The 24,027-nt window shown below is 37.9% G+C and overlaps 1 protein-coding gene across 1 annotated transcript in view; it reads right to left on the bottom strand.

Annotated features, from left to right (window-relative positions):
* Positions 1-24,027, bottom strand: part of LOC105475674 (dynein axonemal heavy chain 11) — a 373,683-nt gene that overhangs the window by 255,702 nt on the left and 93,954 nt on the right. The window contains exons 26-30 of the mRNA XM_071094928.1: positions 22,509-22,733; positions 20,605-20,696; positions 19,284-19,410; positions 3,530-3,679; positions 484-717 (exon numbers count right to left, since the gene is read on the bottom strand). Coding sequence (XP_070951029.1) covers positions 484-717; positions 3,530-3,679; positions 19,284-19,410; positions 20,605-20,696; positions 22,509-22,733 — 828 coding nt within the window. The remainder of the gene's footprint in view (positions 1-483; positions 718-3,529; positions 3,680-19,283; positions 19,411-20,604; positions 20,697-22,508; positions 22,734-24,027) is intronic.

Genomic DNA, 24,027 nt, shown 5'->3' with positions numbered 1-24,027 from the left:
ACTTAAGGAAAGGTCACAGGGTAACTGGGATCAACAGAATTCAAAACAGATTATTTTTCAAAGTTCTCATCTGTAATTTATAATTAACAGAAAACCAAAGCCCATGAAAATATTTGCTCTTGCTAAGCCACCCTCCACCATTTTGAATAATGCAAATCATGCACATGTTTTCTAATAAATACATGATCTGCCTAGTTGGAGAGTCTTACAGAGAAGAAAATAAGTATGTACAGTATCTAGGATGAGTGCTATCCTAGAGTCTTAGAAGACAATAGACATGATGTACTTTTTAAAAACCCATATAGAAATTTAGAAGGATACCACAAAGGTAAAAAATGATTTAACAACTGATTGCTAAAATCTTCCCAGCATAGTATTTTGCACACAGAAGACACTCTGTAAATGAATGACTAAAAGAATGAATGAAGCAAGCTTACATCTTGAAGTTCCTTTATGTCTCAAAATCACAAATCTATAAAATACCTGTTTTTTATGGAAATCCTTCAGGGCTGTTTCGTAGCCTTCTTCCAGTCTACTGAAGGCTATTCCTACATCTGTGGTCCACCATATTTGTGAGCTGGTTAGTGCAACTTGAGCCGGGAAATCAAAAATCCACAGTTCCCTAGGTTTTTCCTCATAGGCCACTATGGCTTCTGTGATAGAATGACGCACTGTGTCTTGCATAGTCTGTTCAAGTTGCAGAAGCCATGTTTCCACCTTTGGAAGCAAGTTGAAATGTTATAACACAGGATTAACTACGGAAGGATAATTTCATCCTCCTACTGGCTCTAAGGCCATGCAGCGGGTAATGCCCCAGGTGGATTCATTTTAAACCCAGGTAGAAAACTGCAAGAGGGATAACTCATAGAGGAAAGTGAACTGATGGTGAAATCTTTCTCCTACATGAACCTGTCTTCTCCCAGGAATAATGCTCATCTTACTTTACCCACCAGCTGGCTAACAACTTTCAACAGCTTAAACAGAAAAGGGGTTCTCCATTACTCATTTCTCAGCTTTGAAAGCAAAGAGGTTCTAGACCAAGATTCCCCTCTGGTAACACACAGTGTTTTCAGAAACCAAATGTCACAGACACCTGTAGAGGTATGAGTCATATTCTAGAGCTTTAATAATACAAATTCAGTTAAATTTTTTTCCTATTAATTTTTAAATCTACTGAACTCTTCTCTAAAATCTTCATAATTCATAGTTTTAAGATAAAATGTTTTCAGCAAGTACCTTAATTATATTCCCTACTGGTTCTAATCTTCACACTTGTCAGAAATTAGACCACAGGAGAGTATGAGAGATAGAACAACTGCTGACTTGTCAAACTTAATCTTTTTTTTTTTTTTAATTGAAGCTTACTTTGCTCCCACAAATACAACTTAGCCAGTTTTCCATCCTGTCAAATGTATTTTGTTACATTAATCCAGGTATTTGTTTCCTTGGGATATCATATAATTAAAAGGATACATATATTATTTGCAAATAATTGACCATAGCAATAAAAAGTGACTATAATAAATAAATACCAAGAATCACATGAGATTCTTAAGATGATACAACTGATTTCTTCCTCCACCCCTGTGAAGAGAGCAGCAGCATTCCTAGAACCTCTGGAGAACTGGGATGGAGTAATATGTGGTTAACAAGCTGACAACCTCCTCTCTTGAAAGAAACAGGAAACACTGCCCTGGCAACAGCCTCAGTATCTCTTCTTAAGGGCCGTCCCTCTGGCTTCACAACTGTGCTTTGTTAACAAGCAGGAGTTCAGATTAATCGAATTAGATCAGGTTGTTCTGATCTAACCAATGGGGTCTGGTATCTCTGCCTTAATAACTAAGGGTAACTCTTAATGTCACCAAGCAACAAGTTCCCTCACTAATTCAGTCATTATTGTACGTCTCCTGGATACCCTGGGATCCACATCCTCCACATGGCCACCTGTTCTCAAGAACTCTGCAGTCCATTTGGGAAGACCAAACACACATATATGTCAATATGTCAGCTCACGTACAGATGACTGTGCCAACAATGACAACCTAACTCAGTATGCTTTGAGAACTAAGCTCTGATGAGGTGCTTGCTGGATCCTTCCCTTTTTGGTACTTCTCAACCAACCCCCATAACAACAATTGCTACCTCCATTATTATGTGCATATCCATTTTCTCAATGGGCCTAAGAGCTCCTCGAAGACAAGGGCCATTTCTGAACTCCCAAAAGCCTGACCTAGCATCTGACGCACAGTAGGTATTCAACACTTGCCGAAGAATATACTAATGGACTAAATTGGGGGGAATCCAATTAAAAGAGTGCAGAAATACAAAAAAAAGCACCAAATTAAAAGCATCTTTTTATAAAAGGAAGGCAATTAGAGGGTGAATTTGTATATGTTTACAAGTCTCTAGCATAAGTTGCTTATACAGAATAAATTAGAGCACTATAAAAACTTTCAATATCAAGGGTTCCTGCTAGTGACAAACACATCCATCAATTGGACTACCCCCTCCGGGCATCATGCCAGTCAGCGAGCAGTTTGCTGGGAGGGAGCAGACAAGCAACACACTTTTGTCAAGAGAGTTTATGGCAACTTTTTCTAATCATTATAATATCATCCTAAAAAGCCCAAGAGATCAAAAAATATATTTTAATCAAAGTATTCCACCATCTGCTTCTCCTTCATTTGGCAGGATTTTTCTGGTACAATATTAAAAAGGAACAGAAAGGAGTAAAGAAAACCCTTGTAAAACAAGGTTGCAACTCGCATTTCTGCAAATACTTTAAGGAACCCCTGCCACAACCCAAATGGTTCTCCAATAGACGCTATTCCTTCAGTCACTCTGTGGATTAACCCAAGCTATGCGATCATCATCATAAAAAGATGCAATTCCCCTAAATCAGATGAAAACACCAGAAATGCTTTCATAAATCATAATGAGCCATTCTTGTGGATAACTGTTAAGAATATTTTTGAGGTATCTGGCTGCGAGAGGAGAGAATATGCTAACTTAATTCTGTGCACATGGTAATTAGAGTATAGGACATCAGCTTGCTAGACTCAATCAACTGTATTTACGAGGAGCCATTTATAACATTCACAATGGACTACTGAACCACAAAGCCTCTTTAAAACAAGCTTTATTGCAAGGTGCTGCTTCACTATAACCCTTCTCTGTTCTCTGAGCAGTGGTGAAAACAGAATACGCTTTGTAGGAGACTCAGTCACTGAGCTGCATTTGCCACTAATTCTGGGGTCACTCATTCAATCTGTGACAGTTGCTTCCGTCTAGTTCAATTCCTAGCATCTCTGAGACCCTGCTGGGTGCCAAAGCCACATGAGTAGAAACTGGGATGCATGGCAGAAGAGCCCTCTGTCACAGGGGACACAGGTAAAAAGGAACCTCCCAGCCCAAAACTAAGCAGAGCCTGATTTGACCTGAGTTGAATTTTTTTCTTGTTTAATTCAACCTTCTAAGAGTATGCTGAAAATACTCCCCTAACATGGAAAATCTCATAATCAAATCTTACATGGCCCACACATTCACACTCGGCTTGGAATGGGACATACTCCTTTTCTTTGCTGTACATTCCAACTGCCCTGTGTGCGGAGACATCCTGATTGTCTTCAAACTGCAGATCTGCAATGCTGTCGAAAAGTTTGGCAAGGTGATGTGTTACCTAAAATGAGAATATTAGAAAAGATAAGAGCATTTCTCACTGTAGGTGTATTCTGATAATCTAGAGATGATGCAATATGAAGTCATGAAACTTTCTGGAGTTAGAGTTTTCTCAAAATGTTTTCCCTCAAGATAAAAGTTACTTCTAAAACATCAGAGCTTGAAAGGATCTTGGTGGAGAAGTGGCCAGGCACTCTGGTCAAACTATCACATATTGGCTGACGAATGCTTACCACGAAAAGTGATCTATTTTCTACTTGATGACTGGAGGATTACTGACTTCTCTATCTCTACCATATTCCTGTAGACGTGCATCCTGCTGGGCCTTCTGTAGTCAAATTTTAAAAATTCAAATTCACAGCATTAGTGTACACTATGAAAAAGCTATTAACGTGTCTGAAATGAAAAATGTCAATTAGAAAGAATCTTACTTTTTTTTGAGGGCGGTTGTCTGTTAACATGCACTTGCCTTGATACTTTGGTGAGCCCCACAGTATCCTTGGTACATAAGAAAGGTGAGTAGGATTTCCCCCTTTTCATTGATAAGGAAATTGAAACTAAAATATTAAGTAAATTCTCCAAGTTGACATATAAAAGTAAGTGGCAGTTAGACATTGAATCTATAATTCCAGGCCACACCTATACAGATCAAGTTCTTCTGGTGTCATAACCTCTTACATCCTAAGTTTTGCATTCTCCAGTAGAAAACCAGTAAATAGTACATTGAACTCTATGCAGGTTCCAGACAATTTGGGGAAAGAAAAAAAAAACAACAACAAAGATCAGATGAAAGACAAAATATTAGCATTTATTTTGCAGAAGTCAGTTTGAAGAACAAAATCTAACTGGCCTCCAACCGCAATCCCAGCATGTACAACACTTATTCATCTCGTTACATTAGTACAGACCAGAACAAGCCTCCTCTGGGGAGCGCTGCCCTATGTTTTTGTCATGGAGGAAAGGAAACAATGACATGTGTTGCGTAGGTAAATTCACACCCAAGGGGACAAAAGAGAACAGACTTTACTAATCAGGGAAGTTACTCTATCATCTCTCTTGGGGTAGACTGAGTCAAGGGCAGGGGTCAGCCCAGAAGAAGTATCAGAAATGGGAATACATGTTCCCTTGTTATCATGGTGCAAATAAAAGCTGCTAAGTGGAAAACAGTTTTGTGGTTCCTCAAAAACTTAAACAGAATTACCAATGATCGAGCAATTCCTCTCCTAGGTATATACTCATAGAGGTGAAAATAGGAACTCAAACAGGTATTTGTACATCTCTGCTCATTGAAGCGTCATTCACAATAGCCAAAAAGTGGAAACAACCTAAATGTCCATCAAATGATGAATGGATAAACAAAATGTGGTATATCCATACAATGGAATATTGTTCAGTCATTAAAAGGAATATTACTGATACACGCTGCAACTTGGATGAACCTTGAAAACAAGCTAAATGAAAACCAGTCACAATATACTACACGTCATATCTTGTATTATCCAATTTATATGAAATATCCACAGTAGATAAATCCACAGATACTGACAGCAGATTGGTGGCTGCTAGGGGCAGGAGGGAGGGGTATGAGAAGCTACTACTTAATGGATAGGGGGTTTTACTTTCTGCTTGATAAAAATGTTTTGGAATTAGATTAAAGGTGGTTGCAAGACACTGTGAATGTATAAAATACTATTGAATTGCATACTTAAAACAGTTAATTTTATGTTAAATTTTACCTCAACAGAAAAAAATATGAGCTGCTGATAACCAGAAGATAGGGTGAAGCAATACAAAACATTTCCAAGCATATAGTCTCCATTGCTGTAACAAACTTTTCTTGAAATGCAGTTTAACCGGACATGGTAAGTATACCATAGCAGCTTCTAGAAACAATAGCAACCTGCCTAAATTTTCTGCATGACAAGACCAACACCAATATTGGTAAGGAACTTCTTTAGGGTGATTTAATCTTTGAAGCTTTCAGCCTTTTCATTTTTGCTGTACATGCAGTTTTAGTATCAAAGAAAATCACAGCAAGAAGTCCTCTGAGTTTAAAATAGATGAGTTTTTGAGACTCTCGCTTACTTTAAACACAGATAGTGTGGTAGCTGCCTGATCACAGCTTGAGTTCTGTTCTCCTCCATCCCTGTACATTACCCAGAGGATATTAATATAGAGAAAGTCTCCAATAATCTCATAAATCACTCTCACAGCTGAAGTGGCCAGGAAGTACACAGATGTTGAATGGCTTCTACTGTGTAATGGGCCTAGATAATATTCAACTGAAAAACCTTCGGATAAATGAGACTTCAGCCATCAGACACCCTCACACATTATTGCTTGGGTGAGAAAATAATTTTGAGAACTTCTAGCTCTGTAGTAACTCAATGACCAGGAAACACAAACCTTAGGCAGAGTTCTCCTATTTCTTATATATGGCATAGTTGAAGTTAGATGTTTTCGTATTGTCTTCTATTTAAACTTTCTGAGGGAACAAGACTATTTTTTTAACTAGTGTGGACCCTGTTGCCCTCAGATTTGTTCTATTTTTAATGAGATCTCTTTGTATTTGTTAACCCAAAATTAAAATTCCTTCTTCCCAGTGAGCTGTTTGGAAAGGCCTTTCATTTTACAACTAAAAAGAATAAATTAGGCTGGGTGCTGTGGCACATACCTGTAATCCCAGCACTGTGGGAGGCCAAGGCGTGTTTATCACCTGAGGTCAGGAGTTCAAGACCAGCCTGACCAACACGGTGAAACCCCGTTCCTACTACAAATACACAATTATCCGGGCATGGTGGCGCATGCCTGTAATACCAGCTACTTGGGAGGCTGAGGCAGGAGAATCACTTGAACCCGGGAGGCGGAGGTTGCAGTGAGCCGAGAAGGCACCACCACACTCTAGCCTAGGCAACAACAGCAAAACTCTATCTCAAAATAAATAAATAAATAAATAAACGAAGACTTCGTAGGCCCCTCTTTTGATAGAGAAAGGAAATGAGCACTTCAAATCATTTTTTAAAAAGAACCAACAACTCATCATGTATTTTAAGTAGGTTTCTAAAAGATTAGTGCAAAAATTGAAAACACTTAGTCCTGGCTTTGCAGAATAGTACAAAATCATAAAAATGACCACACTGGCTGAAATCACATTATGCAATCTGAATGATCAATGGGAGTAACCTATGATGGGACAACAACCTTTACAAATTTTTGTCAAAACATATAAAGCTTCTGTTTGTTATAAACATACAGGGTGATCAAAAAAAACCATCAACAAATATTTTGTCGACTGCATTTTAAAACACTAAACAGTTTTCTCTGCAGAAAACTTAAGTTATTTGAATAGCACTTGCCTCCTTCTCATCTTACTACTTAAGGTCCAGAACGAGCATCTTTTCTCTGCCTTGACAAACTCATACTCCCTTTGAATTTGTATCCGGCCATCAACATTTTATCTTTCAAGCATTCAATGTCATGAAATTTCTTGTAAATCTCTTTAATGTGAAGTCAGTTTTTGTTGTTTGGGGGGGTTTGTTTTATTTAATGTGTTTGTTTTTGCTGGCATCACTTTCTCTGGTACATTTTCATCCTTTTTGTCAAAACCACTGTTGTCATTCATATTCCCGAGTTTATCTTCACTAAGTTCCCCTGGCTGCATATCACTCTCTCCAGTGGTGTTCGGTCGTCACTGCCCATCATCTCTCTCTTCTGGGACTCCCATCTACGTTCGATTCCATTTTTGCTTCTAGCATTATCAATTTTCATTTCTTTGCTATACTTCCAACTTTGTTACTATTTCCTTCTGTCCATTAACTAATGAAAAATGTCATGTAGGTTCATCATAGAACTAACTACAAGCTTAGCTGCCTGTGTGTGAAGTGAGTAAAAGCAGCACAGTGGCTGATCACTGACAGAATTAGAAAGATGTGACATGACTGTCACTGATCATGATGCACATCTGTTACTTAGGCAGTGATTTCTGTGGGCTGAAGAGTTAGTAATCAAGTATGTGCTTTATGCAATCACTCAGAGTTAACATACCGTAGTATCTGAAATGTGAACCGTGTTGTCAGGGCACTAGCGTTATTTAACCAAACCTTAGTAACTGAAATTCATAAATATCAGAACTGTGCACAGGGAGAACCTCTTATGAAATAAAAGAACTTACATTTATCTAATTGTAACTAACTGAAAATACTTAATCACTAGGTAATTTTATAATTTAAAATGCATACCGGTACAGTGATCAGTTAATCTACCTTCATGACTTACAGCTACTGTTCACTTAGAAAACAAAGGGAAAAAAGATGAAATTACAATAGCTTACAATTATATTCTCAAACCTTAATGCTTGCTTTCTGCCTATATCTAAGTTCGTATTTGCCCTATCTACCTAAAGATGTAGCTGCTGCTTATAAATGGGATAAAATATACACCAAGTCTAGTGCCACTCCTGGCCTGGTGAGCACCTTAGGACTCCTTCATATGTCTTCATTAACTGATTTATTCATAATGGCAATACTCACAATAATAATATTTGTAACAATATAAATCATGACCAAAATATGGGCAACCCTGGTCTTTTGTGGATGATATTCTCTAGAATGAGATAAAGTGAGTCCATGATTTTTACATGTGTAAAAACTTAAGTCAATGTGTCAAAATAGTAAATGGTTGTGTGTGTGTGTGTGTGTGTGTGTGTGTGTGTGTGTGTGTGTGTGTTTTAAATAACAGTTTTGGGCCGGGTGCGGTGGGTCACGCCTATAATCCCAGCACTTTGTGAGGCAGAGGCAGGTGGATCACCTGAGGTCAGGAGTTTGAGACCAGCCTGGCCAATATGGTGAAACCCCACCTCTACTAAAAATACAAAAATTTGCTGGGTGTGGTGGCACGCACCTACTCTGGAGGCTGAGGCGGAGAATCGCTTGAACCCGGGAGGCAGAGGTTGCAGTGAGCTGAGATTGCACCACTGCACTCCAGCCTGGGCGACAAGAATGAAACTCCATCTCCAGAGAAAAAAATAATAAAAAAATAATAAAATTAAATAACAGTTTTGGTCATGTACAGGGAAATAGGCATGCAATACGGTTAAGAGACTAAATCTAAAAAAAAAAAAAAAAAAAAAGCCTTCTAGAAACTAGTTAAATCAGTATGGCACATTCATAAAATGAAATCTCTTATAGCTACAAAACATCAAATGGTAGAGGAATATTACAATTTTGATTAAGTATATATGTTATAACTCACAAACACAGACACATTTAAAAAACTATGATCACTCAAAAATAGCAATGAGTATATTAATCTCATTTTTAATGTATTTCTATATTTTTCAAACTTTCAATAATGAACATGCAATTACTTACATAATTCAGATTTGCTTTTACCAAAAATAAAATCACAGTATAATATTTTGTAATTTGATTTTTCACTTACTACTGTAACTTAAACATATCCATGTATCATCAGTGCATATAGGATTGATTTTGTGTTTCTTTCATAAAATGTTTACATGCATGAATTATATAATTTTGTATAAATGTGTTCACAACACAAATGCTGGCTTTTTTAAATATTTGGAAATTGGAATACATATGCAGAAAAACAGGAAAACATCATGTGTGTACAACTTAATAAATTTTAACAAAGCAAGCACAACTCTTGTGATTACCACAAGATTAAGGAATAGAATAGTGGCTGGGCATGGTGGCTCATGCCTATAATCCCAGCACTTTGGGATTACAGGCCAATGCAGTCAGATCACCTGAGGCCAGGAGTTTGAGACCAGCCTGGCCAACATGGCAAAACCCCGTCTCTACTAAAAATACAAAAATTAGCTGGCCGTGGTGGTGCACACCTATAATCCCAGCTACTCAGGTGGCTGAGGCATGAGAATTGCTTGAACCAAGGAGGTGGAGGTTGCAGTGAGTCGAGATTGCACTATTGCACTCCAGCACTCCAGCCTGGGTGACAGAGTGAGGCTCGGTCTCCAGAAAAAAAAAAAAAAAAAAAAAGAATAGGATACCAGCACCCATAAGACTCCTCATGATGCTGCCAGTTACTATTTCTCTAAAAAGGGACATTATCCTTACAGAAGTGAATTCACATAGTATGCACTCTTTTGCATCTGCCTCCTATGGTTCAATATTATGTCACTTGAATTCATTCATGTTATTTGGTATAGCACTAGGTTTTTTTCATTTTTATTACTATATGGTATTCCACTGTATAAAGACAATACAATATATACAATATATTTAGCCATTCCACTGTTAAGGGACATTTAAATTGCTTCCGGTTTGGGACTATTATAAAAAAGCAGCTATGAAAATTCTTGTATACTTCTTTTGGTCCATATATGTAAGTATCTCTGCTGAATGTACACTGAGAAGGTGAACTGCTAGATAAAAATGTATGATATATTCCTATTTAGAAGATGCTGTTAAACAGTTTCCCTAAGTAGTTGTATTAATTTATAATCCTGATGGCTAGATATGAACATTCCCATTACTCCACATCCTATTGTTTCGTGAGTTTTAATTTTAGCCTTTGGTGAGTTTGATCTTGATATCTCATTGTATTAGCAAGCATACGTGTTTTTTGAATCCCAAATCATATTAACAATTTAGGAAATATCCACGCAAATTAAAAAGAGAAGGGAAAATTAATACTAGGCAGAGTATTTCCGTCTAGTAAAGAGAAACACATTAACTTATGCTGTTTTCCCCAATCTTCCCAAACTCACTGACGTCAAAACAACGATATCAATGTATTCAAGAAGGGAAAAAATAAAAGAAAATAAAAACTTGAATTAGTACTTGATTTTAATAAATTTTTTGCTTTGTTTTTAAATTTCAAGTAAAATATTTTAAATCAGTAGCACATAAAGTCTTTGATATTGATGAATATATATCCACATACACATATATAAATATGTAAACACATAAAGAACATATATTAATTAACCTTGCAGTATAACAAAATACCCCAAGATTTACTGGCTTCTTCATGAGCCACAATTCTGTGTGTTGGTTTTGGGTTGCCTCAGCTAGTCCAGCTGGGCTCTTCCACACATTTGTAGTCTGCTGGTGATCGATGGCTTCTCTCACATGTGTGATGGTTGCCCAGCTGGTAGCTTGGGTATGGGCATGTTCATCTCATTATCCAGCAGGCTAGTGTTGACTCATTCATGATGGGGTGATTACAGGTTTCCAAAGAGCAGCAAAAGGGCAAGTGCTGGCATACAAAAACTTTTCAAGCTTTTGCTAATGACACAGTGGCCAAAACAAGTGATATGGCAACCCAAATGGAGAATTAGTATCTAGCCTTGATAAATACTGCCACACCACATTGAAAGGGCATGGATACAGGAAAGCAAAGAATTTGTGGCCAATTTTACAATATTATATGTTATATACTTTTACTGGTTCTTTATGCACTTTGTTTTGCCTGTTACTTAGAAGCCAAAGAGATAATACCTAATGCTTTCCCCATTTGGTATATAAGGATATTGAGGTTCAGAAACGTTAAGCAATAACATTGTCAGTAATCAATAGGGCCAGTATTTAAACTTACATATATATTATTTCAATGTTCCTATTTTTTTGATACCATTCCATCTTCTAGTGATTGGCTAATGCTCCAATTTTGTCTACTTCCATACAGTTGACATTTCAGTGTTCATAATTTTTTGGTATAGATCCAAATTTCCATCTAGTGTCATCTTCCTTTTGCTTGAAGAACTTCCTCTAACATTTCTTGTAGTGCCAGTCTGGTGGTGATGAAATCTTTGAGTTTTTGAATGTGTTAAAACATCTTTATTTTGCTATCATTTTTTAAAAAGGTATTTTTACTGGGTATAAAATTCTAGGGTTACAGGTGTTTTTTTCTTTCAGTACATTGAAATTGCTACTCCACTGTAGGCCATGCATGGTGGCTCACATCTGCAATCCCAGCATTTTGGGAGGCTGAGGCAGGTGGATCACAAGTTCAGAAGATGAAGACCATCCTGGCTAACACGGTGAAACCCTGTCTCTAGTAAAAATACAAAAAAATTAGGTGTGGTGGCGGGTGCCTGTAGTTCAAGCTACTTGGGAAGCTGAGGCAGGAGAATGGTGTGAACCTGGGAGGTGTAGCTTGCAGTGAACTGAGATCGGGCCACTGCACTCTAGCCTGGGCAACAGAGCGAGACTCTGTCTCAAAAAAGAAAAAAAAAGAAAATAGAAATTGCTACTCCACTGTCTGCTCACTTGCATTGTTTCCAGTGTGAAGTCTGTTGTCATCCTTATGTTTGTTCACTTGTATAAAATTTGGTTTTATGGATGATTTTGAGAATTCCATATTGTTTTGACCAATTTGAGCAATTTGGTGTAGTTTTCTTCCTGTTTTTGTGTGTTTGGGCTCATTAAGTTTCAGGCAAGAAGGTAAATCCAGTTCCTTTCATCTTGGCCAGAAACAGAAAATATACCTCTTGTTGTGGTTTTAATTTGCATTTTTCCCCGATAACTTTTGAAGTTGAGCAACCATTCTTATGTTTACTAACCATTAGAATCTTTTTTTGTGAACTGTCTAAGGATTCTGCCCACTTTTATATTAGATTATGTGCCTTTGTTCTTTTGTAGGAATTCTTTATATATTCCATATATGAGTCTTTAGTTTGTATTGCAAACACCTTTTCCCACTTTGCAGCTTGCATTGTTATTCTCTTAACAAGTATCTTTTGATAAGCTAAAGTTTTAAAATTTTAACATAGTCAAATTTATCCAATATTTCCTTTGTAGTTAGGACTTTTGTGTCCAGTTTAAGATATTTTGCTTATTCCAAGATCATGAAGATATCCTTCCTCACACGTTGTATATTGTTTCATTGTTTTACTTGTCACATTTAGATCTACATCCATCTAGAACTGATTTTTAGATATGGTAGACATCTAATTTTTAGATATCTGATTTAGATATCTAATTTTTAGATCTAGTAGATTCCTCCTCCCCCAACCCTGGCAAATTTCTATCCAATCTGCCTTAGAGCCATTTCTTATTATTGTTTGATTCTCTGTATAATATCCTCCTTAACGGGGTCTGAGTTCCAGTTTTTATTTTATTTTCCTCCTTCTTTAAATTTCCATGAGCCTCCTGAAACCTCTGATCAGCTTCTCATGCCGTTGGCCACATCTATGAATTATCAAATGTCTCAAGGAGAAAAGCAGCATCAAACATTAGGCAAATCTCTTTGTGCTTTCTTCTGCTGCTATCTTAGCCCCTGAAACACTAACTTCTTCAATGCTCTTTAAATGTTCTTCAGTGCATTTAAACAGATTTAGTTAAATATTTTAGCCACTTTTCTAGTTGTTCCCAGAAAGAACGGTACTCTGTTAAAAGCTAATTTGTTATAGCTGGAAGCTCTACCCACTGAGTTTAAGCTGGAACTGGACAACCTTCATCAAGTGGCATCAAAGCGAGGCTGAGACCAGAACAATTTCATATTCCATACAAGGGCCTAGAACTCCTTGCTGGCAGGACCCCACGTTCACAACATTTAATTTTTGGATCTCATAACATCGAAGTGATATTTTACTTTAACCGCACATTGTAATAACCCTAATGCTGTTGTATAACTTATACATTGGCCATGGAGAGAATTCCAAAGGGGCTACAACAGAATAGAATGCAGTGGCAACACATATGCAAAATGAAGAAAAAATTGTGCATATTGTTATATAATTTGTGATTAACCACATATTTATCATTTTGAGAAGATAATCAAGGATAATCTCCATGGGATATAAAATTTGACATTTATTTTGAAAGTGGATTCTCTATTTTCTTGTCATACACCTAAATACCTGAACCTCTAAGTGAATCAGGCTGCATTTTTATTAAGGTATCCATTTAAAATATTACACATTCCTAAGTCATGACAAGTAGAGTTGCTCTTATGCTGCACTTTCTGTGACAGACTACCCTTTCACGAGCAGCTTCTATTCCTTGCTCCTCAGCTGCAGGTACACAGAGCCAATGGCAAGATGGTCAAAACCACGACCCCTTTTCTGTGCCCTTTTGCTCCTTCTTTCTCATTCCTTCTTCAGCCCCAACTTAAACTCAGGAGCAACCACTTCCTTCACTTTAGACACCTCATATCTTTCCAGCTTTCTACTTCCTTTAGGAAAGTTAGAAGTTTTATTTCATTTTAACTAAAATTCATTCTTGCATGCCCTCAACTTACCATGTACATTTTGCGTCCTTTTCCTATTAATTTTCTAAAGAAGAATCTCCTCCTGTCAGCGAAGGTTTTGGCATACTATGAATGATCATTGAGCTCCATCCTCTTGAAATTCATATGCTGAGACACTTTTACTTTTACTCCATCAGGAAGATAACCAAATGGAAGCTCTGCATAAAAACATACTGTGCTTGTGGGAATGTGGGGTCCAGATATTTGCTCCTTTAAGATCCAATGGTGCTTTTCATCACCTAATATAAAGCTCATTTCTCACAAGCACCTTTTTGAATGCCAATATTTACAGTCTATTAGAGGTATCAGTTGAGTACCATCTGTCTCATCACTGCAATTTAGGAGATTTCTCCAAAGACAAGTTGGCAGATTTCCTTGTGTGTAGACTGATGCAGATGCCCTTGAAGGGCATTTCTTCATGCAAACATTCAGCATTCCTGAGTGTATGTATCTTGTCATTTTAGAGAATGCATTGTGGCTTCAATTTGCACAGCTACAACCATCTAACAGCCACATTAAGTCATATTTTTAAAAGGTGAAATTAATTTTAATGTATATTTAATCCAGTATATCCCAAAATATTATCATTCAACATGTGAGTAATACAAAAAGTGAGATCTTTTCCTTTATTTTATTTGTGGCAAGTCTTTGAAACCAGGTATGTATTTTATATTTACAGCACAGCTCAATTTGGATTTTTCATCTGAAAATGCTACACATGTATTTTCATTTCATAGAATACGCAGGGGCAAAGGTAGATTCACACACCCAAGTTGTTTCAAACACACAATGTTTTCCGATAACTGAATCGAATATCAAGGTTTAGATTTAAATCAATTGCAATTCATTACAATAAAAAGTCAGTTCCTTAGCTGCCACATTTCAAGTGCTCAGTGGCCATGTAAGGGTCACAGCTACCCCATTAGAAGCACAAGTAGAGCCGATCACATTGACAGCAAGTCTTTCTTTAGTATAAGCTCCATTGTGGGTTAGCTTCTCCAGACCTCACCTTCATGGAGAAGTTAAATGTTTCATAGATGAGAGAAAGAAAATGTGCAAACTGTTCTCAGACAAAAAGACCTTTCACATTAGGAATCAGTGGCTACAAACACCTTGATTGCCCAAAGTTTTCAGTTATTTTAAGGTAGTATATAACAACCTGAAAGGGTGCAAAGGGGTAAACTGATATTATTTTGTCTAACTTTAACCACTGTACTAATTCAGTTAAAAAATACAAATTTTTTCCGAAAGGGGAAAAAAATACCAAAGAATGTTAATACTGAATCCCATAAGGACTTCAGGTCAGTTGTCCGTAACTATTGTACCACATCAATGAATCCTGCAAATACACCTTTAAGTTTTATTTCTACAGCAACTACGAGAGAGTTTGACCACTGAAGTTAAGCAGCACCTGTATCCACCATCCTTTAGTTAACTGATAACCTTGGGAGGTCAGGCTGAATTTGGGGGGAAGAAAATTTTTAAAACTTGATGTTAACCAAACTTACCAAAACCTAATAATTACTGACAGCATTCTAGACACACCAATTTCATCCCTCTACCATTCCAACTCTTGTATCTTAAACTGGGGGTTTCTGCTTACAGAATTCGGGTTGTAGTGGTTATCAGACCTCCCTGGCTGGTCTATTCAAGCTGATCACATTCCACAATTAACTACAGAAACTCTCACTTGGACCAACACTCTTAAATGGAGTGTGGGTGGGTAAAGGAGGGGGGCCTGGAAAATTCAAGTCATTCACAAGATGTCAAGATGAGTTATCTACCCACAAAGGGCGCCTTTTATGGGGAAATTGCATTGTTGCTCCACAAGCTGCAGTTGCCATGTTATCTTGGTCACACTACAGGGAGCACATTCAGGAATGTTAGCACACAAGGCATAGACGGAAAGACTAAGTCTGGTGGTCTGAAACTGATTCTAATAATGAAAAGAGGGTAAGAGAGTGTGGCAAGATCACACTATCTGGCGTTAACAGCCTGTAGCATTAACTATTCCATAGTTAGTGAGCAAGAATTAAGAATGCATGTTGAATTTGCAGAACCATTTCTTTCAGGGAAAGAAGCCGGCTATTCCTCTAGATGACTCAAATGACCCTTAGCTCCTTTTCAACAAGTCACTTTTGGATAGTTATTTGTACCAGAAAGGCTGCTAAACACTTCTTCTAATAATAGACCTTTAGTAACAGTGTGATAGCATTTTATGCAAATTTTAATTGTTCAAAATTTAAGTAGTGTACACAAAAAGACCTCAATGAAATCCCATTTTGAGCACAACTTGAAATACAAATTTTCTCAAAATTTCAAAATACATCAAAAATATATCCAACCACTTCAAATCTGTGTGTCAGAACTGTAAGCATGTTTATACTGTGGCCACAGGGCTAGATCCTATTAGCTGGCAAGAAGAAATACCCACCTCCCTTTGTTAGCATGGTGGCATTTATCAGCACAGCTGTGAGGGAGTTTGGAGAGCTCCATGCTGTGATTTTAACATTCAGCTTCATCATAATTTCAAATGTTTCAAAAGCCTTATATAATCTAGTCATTCATTAAGGAGGGGTACTAGTACTGAGCAATGTACCTGGAATTCACGGATTTAGAACTCATGGCTAAAATGCTATGAATGGGGTAGGCGAGGACACATCCACAGTAAGTCACACTGATAAAGGAGAAGATAGCACTCTGTAAAATACCAAAGTCATGTTGTGAAAAATTTTTTAAAGGGTTTACAAAGCACATCATTGAAATCTGAAAAATAAACTGGCATCAGGGATGCACAGACTGTGAGTCAACATGTAGTTTAGCTAAGGCACGAAGGATTTTTTTGAGGATTTAAAAGGAGGGTGAACAGAGTTGGTGACAAGAATTCATTGAGAGATCTTTTCCTCTAGCACAGAGTAGGACTTCGATTAAGGACAAAGAGGAAGTGAGTATGTGCACATTCTGAAGGTAACGGATGTGGGTTAGGACAGTTAGTCCCTCCAGGGTTTGGTAAGACACATCTCAATACCCCACCCTCCTCTACCTCCATGCACGCCTTCTACAGAAAGTACCATAGGGAGGAAGAGGGCAAAGGAGGCCATCTGCACAGTGTGAGTTATCAGCCACGATGCGGAGGCCATGGCATCTCCCTCCCCTTTTGTGGGTAAGATAGAAGACTGGGTCCCCCAACCTCCACTCTAAGGTCAAGCAAGAGGAATAGGAGAATCACTCGTAAAAACTCTGGGTACCAGTAGGAAGTGAATCTTTGATGTGCCCCTTGTTTGGACACCTGCCTAGGTAGAAAAGGAGAAGGAAGATGGAACCAGGTGGCTGGTTACACTGCCAGGAGCAAGAACTGGAAGGATTAAAGTGGGGGTGGCTCTGGCATATACATCCCTGGGGAGGTTCCCTTTGTCCAGAGGACCTGCACACATGTTCCACCAGAAACCCAGCATGTGGATCCTTGCTGTTAAGGGTGAAGATGAACAGTCACTGCTGGTGAGGGAAGCAGGAGCAGTCATTAAGAAAGGGCAACAACAGAGAGATCACACCTCTAAACCCCTCTCCATGATAAATGGGCAGAGACGGGGGAGGAAAGGGCCAAAGTCTCCCTCTCAACCCCAAGTTATTAAATGACAGCTTAGTCTTGACATGGAGTGAGATGGAAATTTCCAACTAGAATATGATGAGTTGCTTTTGGTTTATTTTTTAAGTTTTTAATAAGAAAGGAAGACCAGGAAATTACAATACCTGCCCGAAATATTATAAAGGGGTCTGCTACGGGTGCAAAGAGATTCAGAAGGGCACATGTGAGATTAGTAATTGCAGAAAGATAAAACTGTTTCATGACTGTTATTCCACGAAATTAATATTATTCAATAAACCAGTCACATTAGTGTTCGTTCTGTTTAAATAATATGATTAAAAGAAAAAGAATGCTTACCTATTTACAGATTTATGCACCTCTCTGCTAACTTATTGAAAATTCATTTGGCATTGTAAGCATGTCAGATTTGAAAAGTATTCAGAAACAGGTACTTTAATGAAATATAATACCTGCTACCCTCATACAGTCACCCTGGGCAGAGGGTTCAGCTGCTGGTCATGAGGATGCCCTCAGGGGCTTATTGAAGCATAGTGTAGTTACAACTATTATGTTTCAAAATAGTTTTTTTAAAGATATCTAATTGTGTGCTAATAAGTATGTAAAAGACGGATATAGTAGATTCATCGTCAGTTTAATCACAGAGATTTTATTTGCAAAGCCATCTGGAAATTAGCATGAATATACAAAACAATACTACCTGAGTGGTGACCCTGAACACGTTGCCCAAACTGTCCAACAATTCTGTTACTAATAGCACAACCGCACTTATATTATCAACAACAAGAATAGCCAACCAATTGAATTTAGGTTCAAAGTTAAATGATGAAGAGAGAAATCATTAAGATAAATACTGCGCCCAAAGAACAGCAAAATTCAGGGAACTGCAGTGTAAAGAGACACACATTCCAAAGAAAATGGCATAAAAAATATCTAGAGAAAAATTTTTCCAAGAAAAAAAACTGGAGAAAACTCCACAATTATATAGCACAAGCTTGAGTTTCAAAATAATCTGTAATACACAGTCAACTCTAGGAGCGCCCAGCTACGTCAGCCACAACAACTGTAAGATCTTAGTGAACAGGAATGACTGAGTAGGTCTAAATGAAAGACAACATTCTCTTAAAGTTTACAGGAAGTAGTGCTTTGGAATTTGTACAAAGTTTGTCTCTGATCTGAGCTTTCAGATTACACACGATAATATCTGTTTTGATTTGCTTTAAATATTGACGTGGGAATCAGCAAAAAGGTGATGCACTATTTTTGCACAGATAGGGGAAAATTCGAGGGTTAATTCAGGATGATCCTGAAATTACACAAATCTAACTTGGACAGCACTGAAGATTAGCCCAATGTCGTAATTATGAAGGTGACTCTGGAGGGAGGAGTAAGAAGGTACCAGCCATGATCTCTTTCCAAGTGACCCTTTCTCCCCTAGGAAAGCTGCTAACCAGGCAATGGATGCCCCAGCTCTTGTCCCAGAATTCTGGGGGATTTGGTGATAGTGTTTCTTTCCATCAACTTCTTTCAGCACTGTAAGCCTTACACATTTAATATCGTTCCTCTTTACTGAGCACCAGACAGTTATTCTTCCCACTCCCTTTTGCACAGCCTCTGACATACCTCTGGTGCTGCATTACAAATTTTAACTGCAGATTTTCTAGTTCCTGGCCCACGTGACATGACAGGTAGCATCTGACAATGATAGAGACACTATGACTTTCCTCTGCTAACACAGTATAATACGAGACTTTCAAAGAAATATTACCTGTTTAGGCTGAGCTCCTTTTGAAAGAATGTCAAGTAAATCACCAGAAGAGATGAAATAGAAGCGAGGAAAGGCTATGCGCTTGGTTTCCAAGTATTCAGTGAGAGCTTTTTCACAAAGAGAAAGCCTATATGAATGAAAAATCTTTTTAAGCATATCTTGTCCATTCAGTCATTAAAACTTCAGCAAAACAAAACTCAAGTCCTGTCCATTCATTACAGTAAACTTACTGTTTAACAGGTAGCTTACTTCCTTCTTTTTGACACCATCATCTATCTTGCTTATGACTAATATACAAGTTATGCCAAGTAGAAGAGGACTATGCCAAATACACACACACGCACGCACACACACACACACCCCATTAGTTGTGGCTAAATATGAATTAGACTTAGGATTACGTTATTCACTGCTTTTCTGAATGACACTCCTAAGCAGCAGTGGAGAAGACCAGGTTGCCATCCTTCAACCTGAGAGCAAAATGCACTAGTAAGATGTAATTGGTTTACAGTCTTCTTTTCCCCCACTGGATGTCTACAAAACACAAGTGACTTCCCTCCTGTCAGGTATTCAGAGGAGTCATAAGATCCAGAATTGGTTCCACTTTATTGCCCTCAGCAGAGCAGAAATGACCCAGAGGCAGAGCCCCAAAGCCCCAAAGAGCATCACTCAACTGAAATAATTAACTTTGCCCTTTTCATTACCAAAAAAACTTTCAGACTCTAAAACTGCTTTGTTTATGTAATACAAAATTTTATTTAGGTCTTTCCTTACCTTGCAATAAAAAAAGGATCGCAGTTCCACAACCCATCATTTTAGTAGCAGATCTGACCATTTTTTATCAAAAGCCAGAATTAAATGTGAAAATTATTTTACAAATGGCCCTTGGGACCATGATTTCAAAAGTGCTACTGTGCTGCCTCAGGATAATTTCTAATCAAATGAAACCGTACAGAAATTAAAGGACTACATTAACAGAGTGCAATCCCAGTTCCTGGCACACAGTAGGTGCTCAATCAATATTTACAGGATAGTTTGATGAAAGAATTGATCAATCAACCATGTCAATTATCTTGATAAGAAGATATATTAGCATAATACTCCTTTCAGAAAACAAATATTTTTGGATTTATTTACATTAACTTACTATATGTATGTTCCATGTAATATGTATGAGACAACTAGACTATTATAAGCAAAATTACAAAATAATTTACAAGAGGTTGCACCTCCCTAACACAGTATTAAACACTATTAGGTATGTGAAAGGGACTTCATAAAATTACAGTAAACTGATCATCTTCGATAGCTTTATTCTTACCTGGACTGTAAATCTTTAAGTTTTTCATAGAGATTAGGTCTGCATGTTGCTTCTAACACATTTTCTACTTTGGCTGTCTTGAACATTAACTCCTGTATGAAAGTGCAATACGGAGCCGTGGATATTAGAACAATATTTTCTAAACTTTTAAACGTTTCGAGAATTAAAAAATGAAGAACAAAGAATGAAGAGGCAAGGTTAAAGATACTTCTAAGAATGTCTGACATCACATCTGTTTACTTTTGCTTTTCAACTCTTAGATGAAGATCAAAAGCATGTACAAGCACACCGTTTTTATCAAAATAAATGTGAGAAGCTCTGTCACCACTTTAGGCCCAGAGAATTTTTCTCTTCTAAATCAAACGAAAAAGAATAAAGAAAGGCAAAAGGAGAAAGGGAACGGAGAATGGGAAGAGGAAAGAGAAGAGAAAGGGAGACAGGTAGGAGCAGTGTGGGGGAGGAGAGGGAGAGGAAAAGGGAGAAAGGGAGAGAAAGAGAGAGAGAGAATGAGAGAGCGCCCAGAATCTTAAAAAGCACACCTACATATAAAAATGAGAGAGACCTAAACAATCTATTTTTTCTTCCTCAAAAGTGAAATGAATTAAAATTTATCTGTGACTTCTACTTTAGGTAGAAAGAAAAAACATTTAATCTCAATTTTTATGAGAAAGAAATAGTCATTGTCCTTTGCTAGAAATCTCTCCAATCAATTATCATTATGTGCACCATGCCACGTGCTTTCTATGGCTTTTACAGAAAAGAAAAACCGAAACTAGTAGTAGTATTTTCTACCTGTTGTCTTTTCTCAGTCTTTTACCTCTAAGGATGAATCTGTTTACCTTTATTACCACAAGGGTCGGCAATCTATGGTACCTGGGACAAATATGGCCTGATGATTGTTTTGCATGACCTAGAAGCTAAAAATGGTTTTTACATTTATTTTGGAGACAGGGTCTCATTCTGTCACCTGGGCTAGAGTGCAGTGCTGCAGTCATAGCTCACTGTAACCTCAAACTACCTTGGCTCAAGTGATCCTCCCACCTCAGCCTCCCGAGTAGCTAGACAAGTGTGGGTCACCTTGCCCAGCTAATTATTACAAAGTTTTTAGTAGAGAAGGGGTCTCACTATATTGTCTAGGCTTGTCTTGAACTCTTAGCCTCAAGTCATCCTCTTACCTCGGACTCCCAAAAGGCTGGGATTATAGGTGTGAGCCACCGAGCCTAGCCTACATTTTTAAATCACTGAAAAAAATAACCGGCTGGGTGCGATGGCTCACGCCTGTAACCCCAGCACTTTGGGAGGCCAAGGTGGGCAGATCACAAGGTCAGGAGTTCGAGACCAGCCTGGCCAATATGGTGAAACCCTGCCTCTACTAAAAACACAAAAATTAGCCAGAAGTGGTGGCGGATGCCTGTACTCCCAGCTACTCAGGAGGCTGAGGCAGGAGAATCGCTTGAACCAGGGAGGCAGAGGTTGTAGTGAGCTGAGATTAGGCCACTGCACTCCAGCCTGGGAGACAGAGCAAGACTCTGCCTCAAAATAAACAAATAAATAAATAAATAAAAATAAAAATAAAAAACAGTATATTTTGTGACACATGAAAACTATGTGAAATTCAAATTTCAGTATCTACAAGTAAAGCTTTATTGACATACAATCATATCCATTTGTTTATATATTACCCATGTCTTCTTTCATGTTATAATAGCAGCATTCAGAAGGTGTTACAGAGGCTGCATGATCCACGCAGCCTGAAATATTTATTACCTGACCCGTTGCAGGAAAAGTATCCTGACTCCTGCTTACTCACGCAAAAATATATTCATTTTTATAAATACGATGCTCCAAATCATGTTTCTTTACAAAACTTTGCTAGAATAGCATACAACCTGTCTTTGACAAACCTTAAATTCAGCATCCACCCCATCAAATCTTCTAGCATCTTTCACAAGCTGGATTCGAATATCTTCTGAACAGACAAAAATGCTTTCCAGGTGAGACCAAGTTCGCTGGACTTCCATCCAGGTGAAGATGACCGAGTCTGCTATGTTTAATTTATTTTGCCAGCTTAACACTTGCTCAATGAAATATTCTACATACTTGCTTTGAAGAAGAGTCTGCAACTGAACCTAAAATAAAGGCGAAGAATTTTAAATAGTAGCTAAATTTAGTAGAATGTGAGTGCTATGAGGGAGGCACTATATCTGTTTATTGCTGGATTCTTAGACGTAGCATGTAATATCTGGAACTGGCATTTAATAAGTTTTTGCTAAATGAGTGAATGAGTGAATTAATGGTAGTAAATATTCATATTAACATTTTTCCAAAAAGAGAAAAGGTAAATATAAGCAGCTGTATCTCATATGTCTTCCTCAAAAAGGCCCAGGATCTACTGCCAGCAGAAAAAAAAATTGTGTATCGGGGTTCAGCATTGGGAATTAAACTGTATTCTTTCATTGCTCTTCCCCTCATCCCTGCCTATTAGTCATGCCAAGATTGTGTAGGTATATGTTTATTAATCTTAAAAAAATAGGCTGGGCGCGGTGGCTCACGCCTGTAATCCCAGCACTTTGGGAGGCTGAGGTGGGCGGATCACAAGGTCAGGAGACTGAGACCATCCTGGCTAACACGGTGAAATCCCGTCTCTACTGAAAATACAAAAAATTAGCTGGGCATGGTGGCGGGTGCCTGTAGTCCCAGCTACTCTGGAGGCTGAGGCAGGAGAATGAAGTGAACCTGGGAGGCGGAGCTTGCAGTGAGCCGAGATCAGGCCACTGCACTCCAGCCTGGGCGACAAAGTGAGACTCCGTCTCAAAAAAATAAATAAATAAATAAATAAAATAAAATAAAATAAAATAAAATATAATATAATAAAACAAAACTGCCCCCCACCAGCCTGCTAGGCCCTCGAGCTTCCACTTTCCTCCCTTTTCAGTTACTGCTAAGCTCCACAGCTCTCCTATCACCAGTGCTTGTTTTTGTTTTTTGTTTTTTTTCAATTATTGGTTGCAGTTTTATTTTGAAAAGAATGCTATAATTAATGTGGTTTTTGTTTCTCATGTTTATATTAAAAGAAAAGCTAACAAATTATATTTTAATTAAAATAAGTCTAGTACGTCTGAAACGCTTCTATCACAGAGCATTACATATCTGCCTAACTTAAATGTTTTAAGTCTGTCCTCATATGTCTTTTTTTCCCTTCCAATATTTATTTTGGGTTTGGGGGGCACATATGCAGGCTTGTTACATAGGTAAATTGCACGTTGTAGGGGTTTGGTGTACAGATGGTTTCATCAGCAAGGTAATGAGCATAGTACCTGTCAGGTACATTTTTGATCCTCACCCTCCTCCTGCCCTCCACCCTCAAGTGGGCCCCAGTGTGTATCATTCCCTACTTTGTGTCCATGGGTACTCAATATTTAG

Source organism: Macaca nemestrina, chromosome 4, assembly GCF_043159975.1.
Source record: "Macaca nemestrina isolate mMacNem1 chromosome 4, mMacNem.hap1, whole genome shotgun sequence".
Classification (NCBI taxonomy): Eukaryota; Metazoa; Chordata; class Mammalia; order Primates; family Cercopithecidae; genus Macaca; species Macaca nemestrina.
The sequence above is the reverse complement of the archived record's forward strand: the minus strand, read 5'-3'. Positions and strand labels throughout refer to the sequence as shown.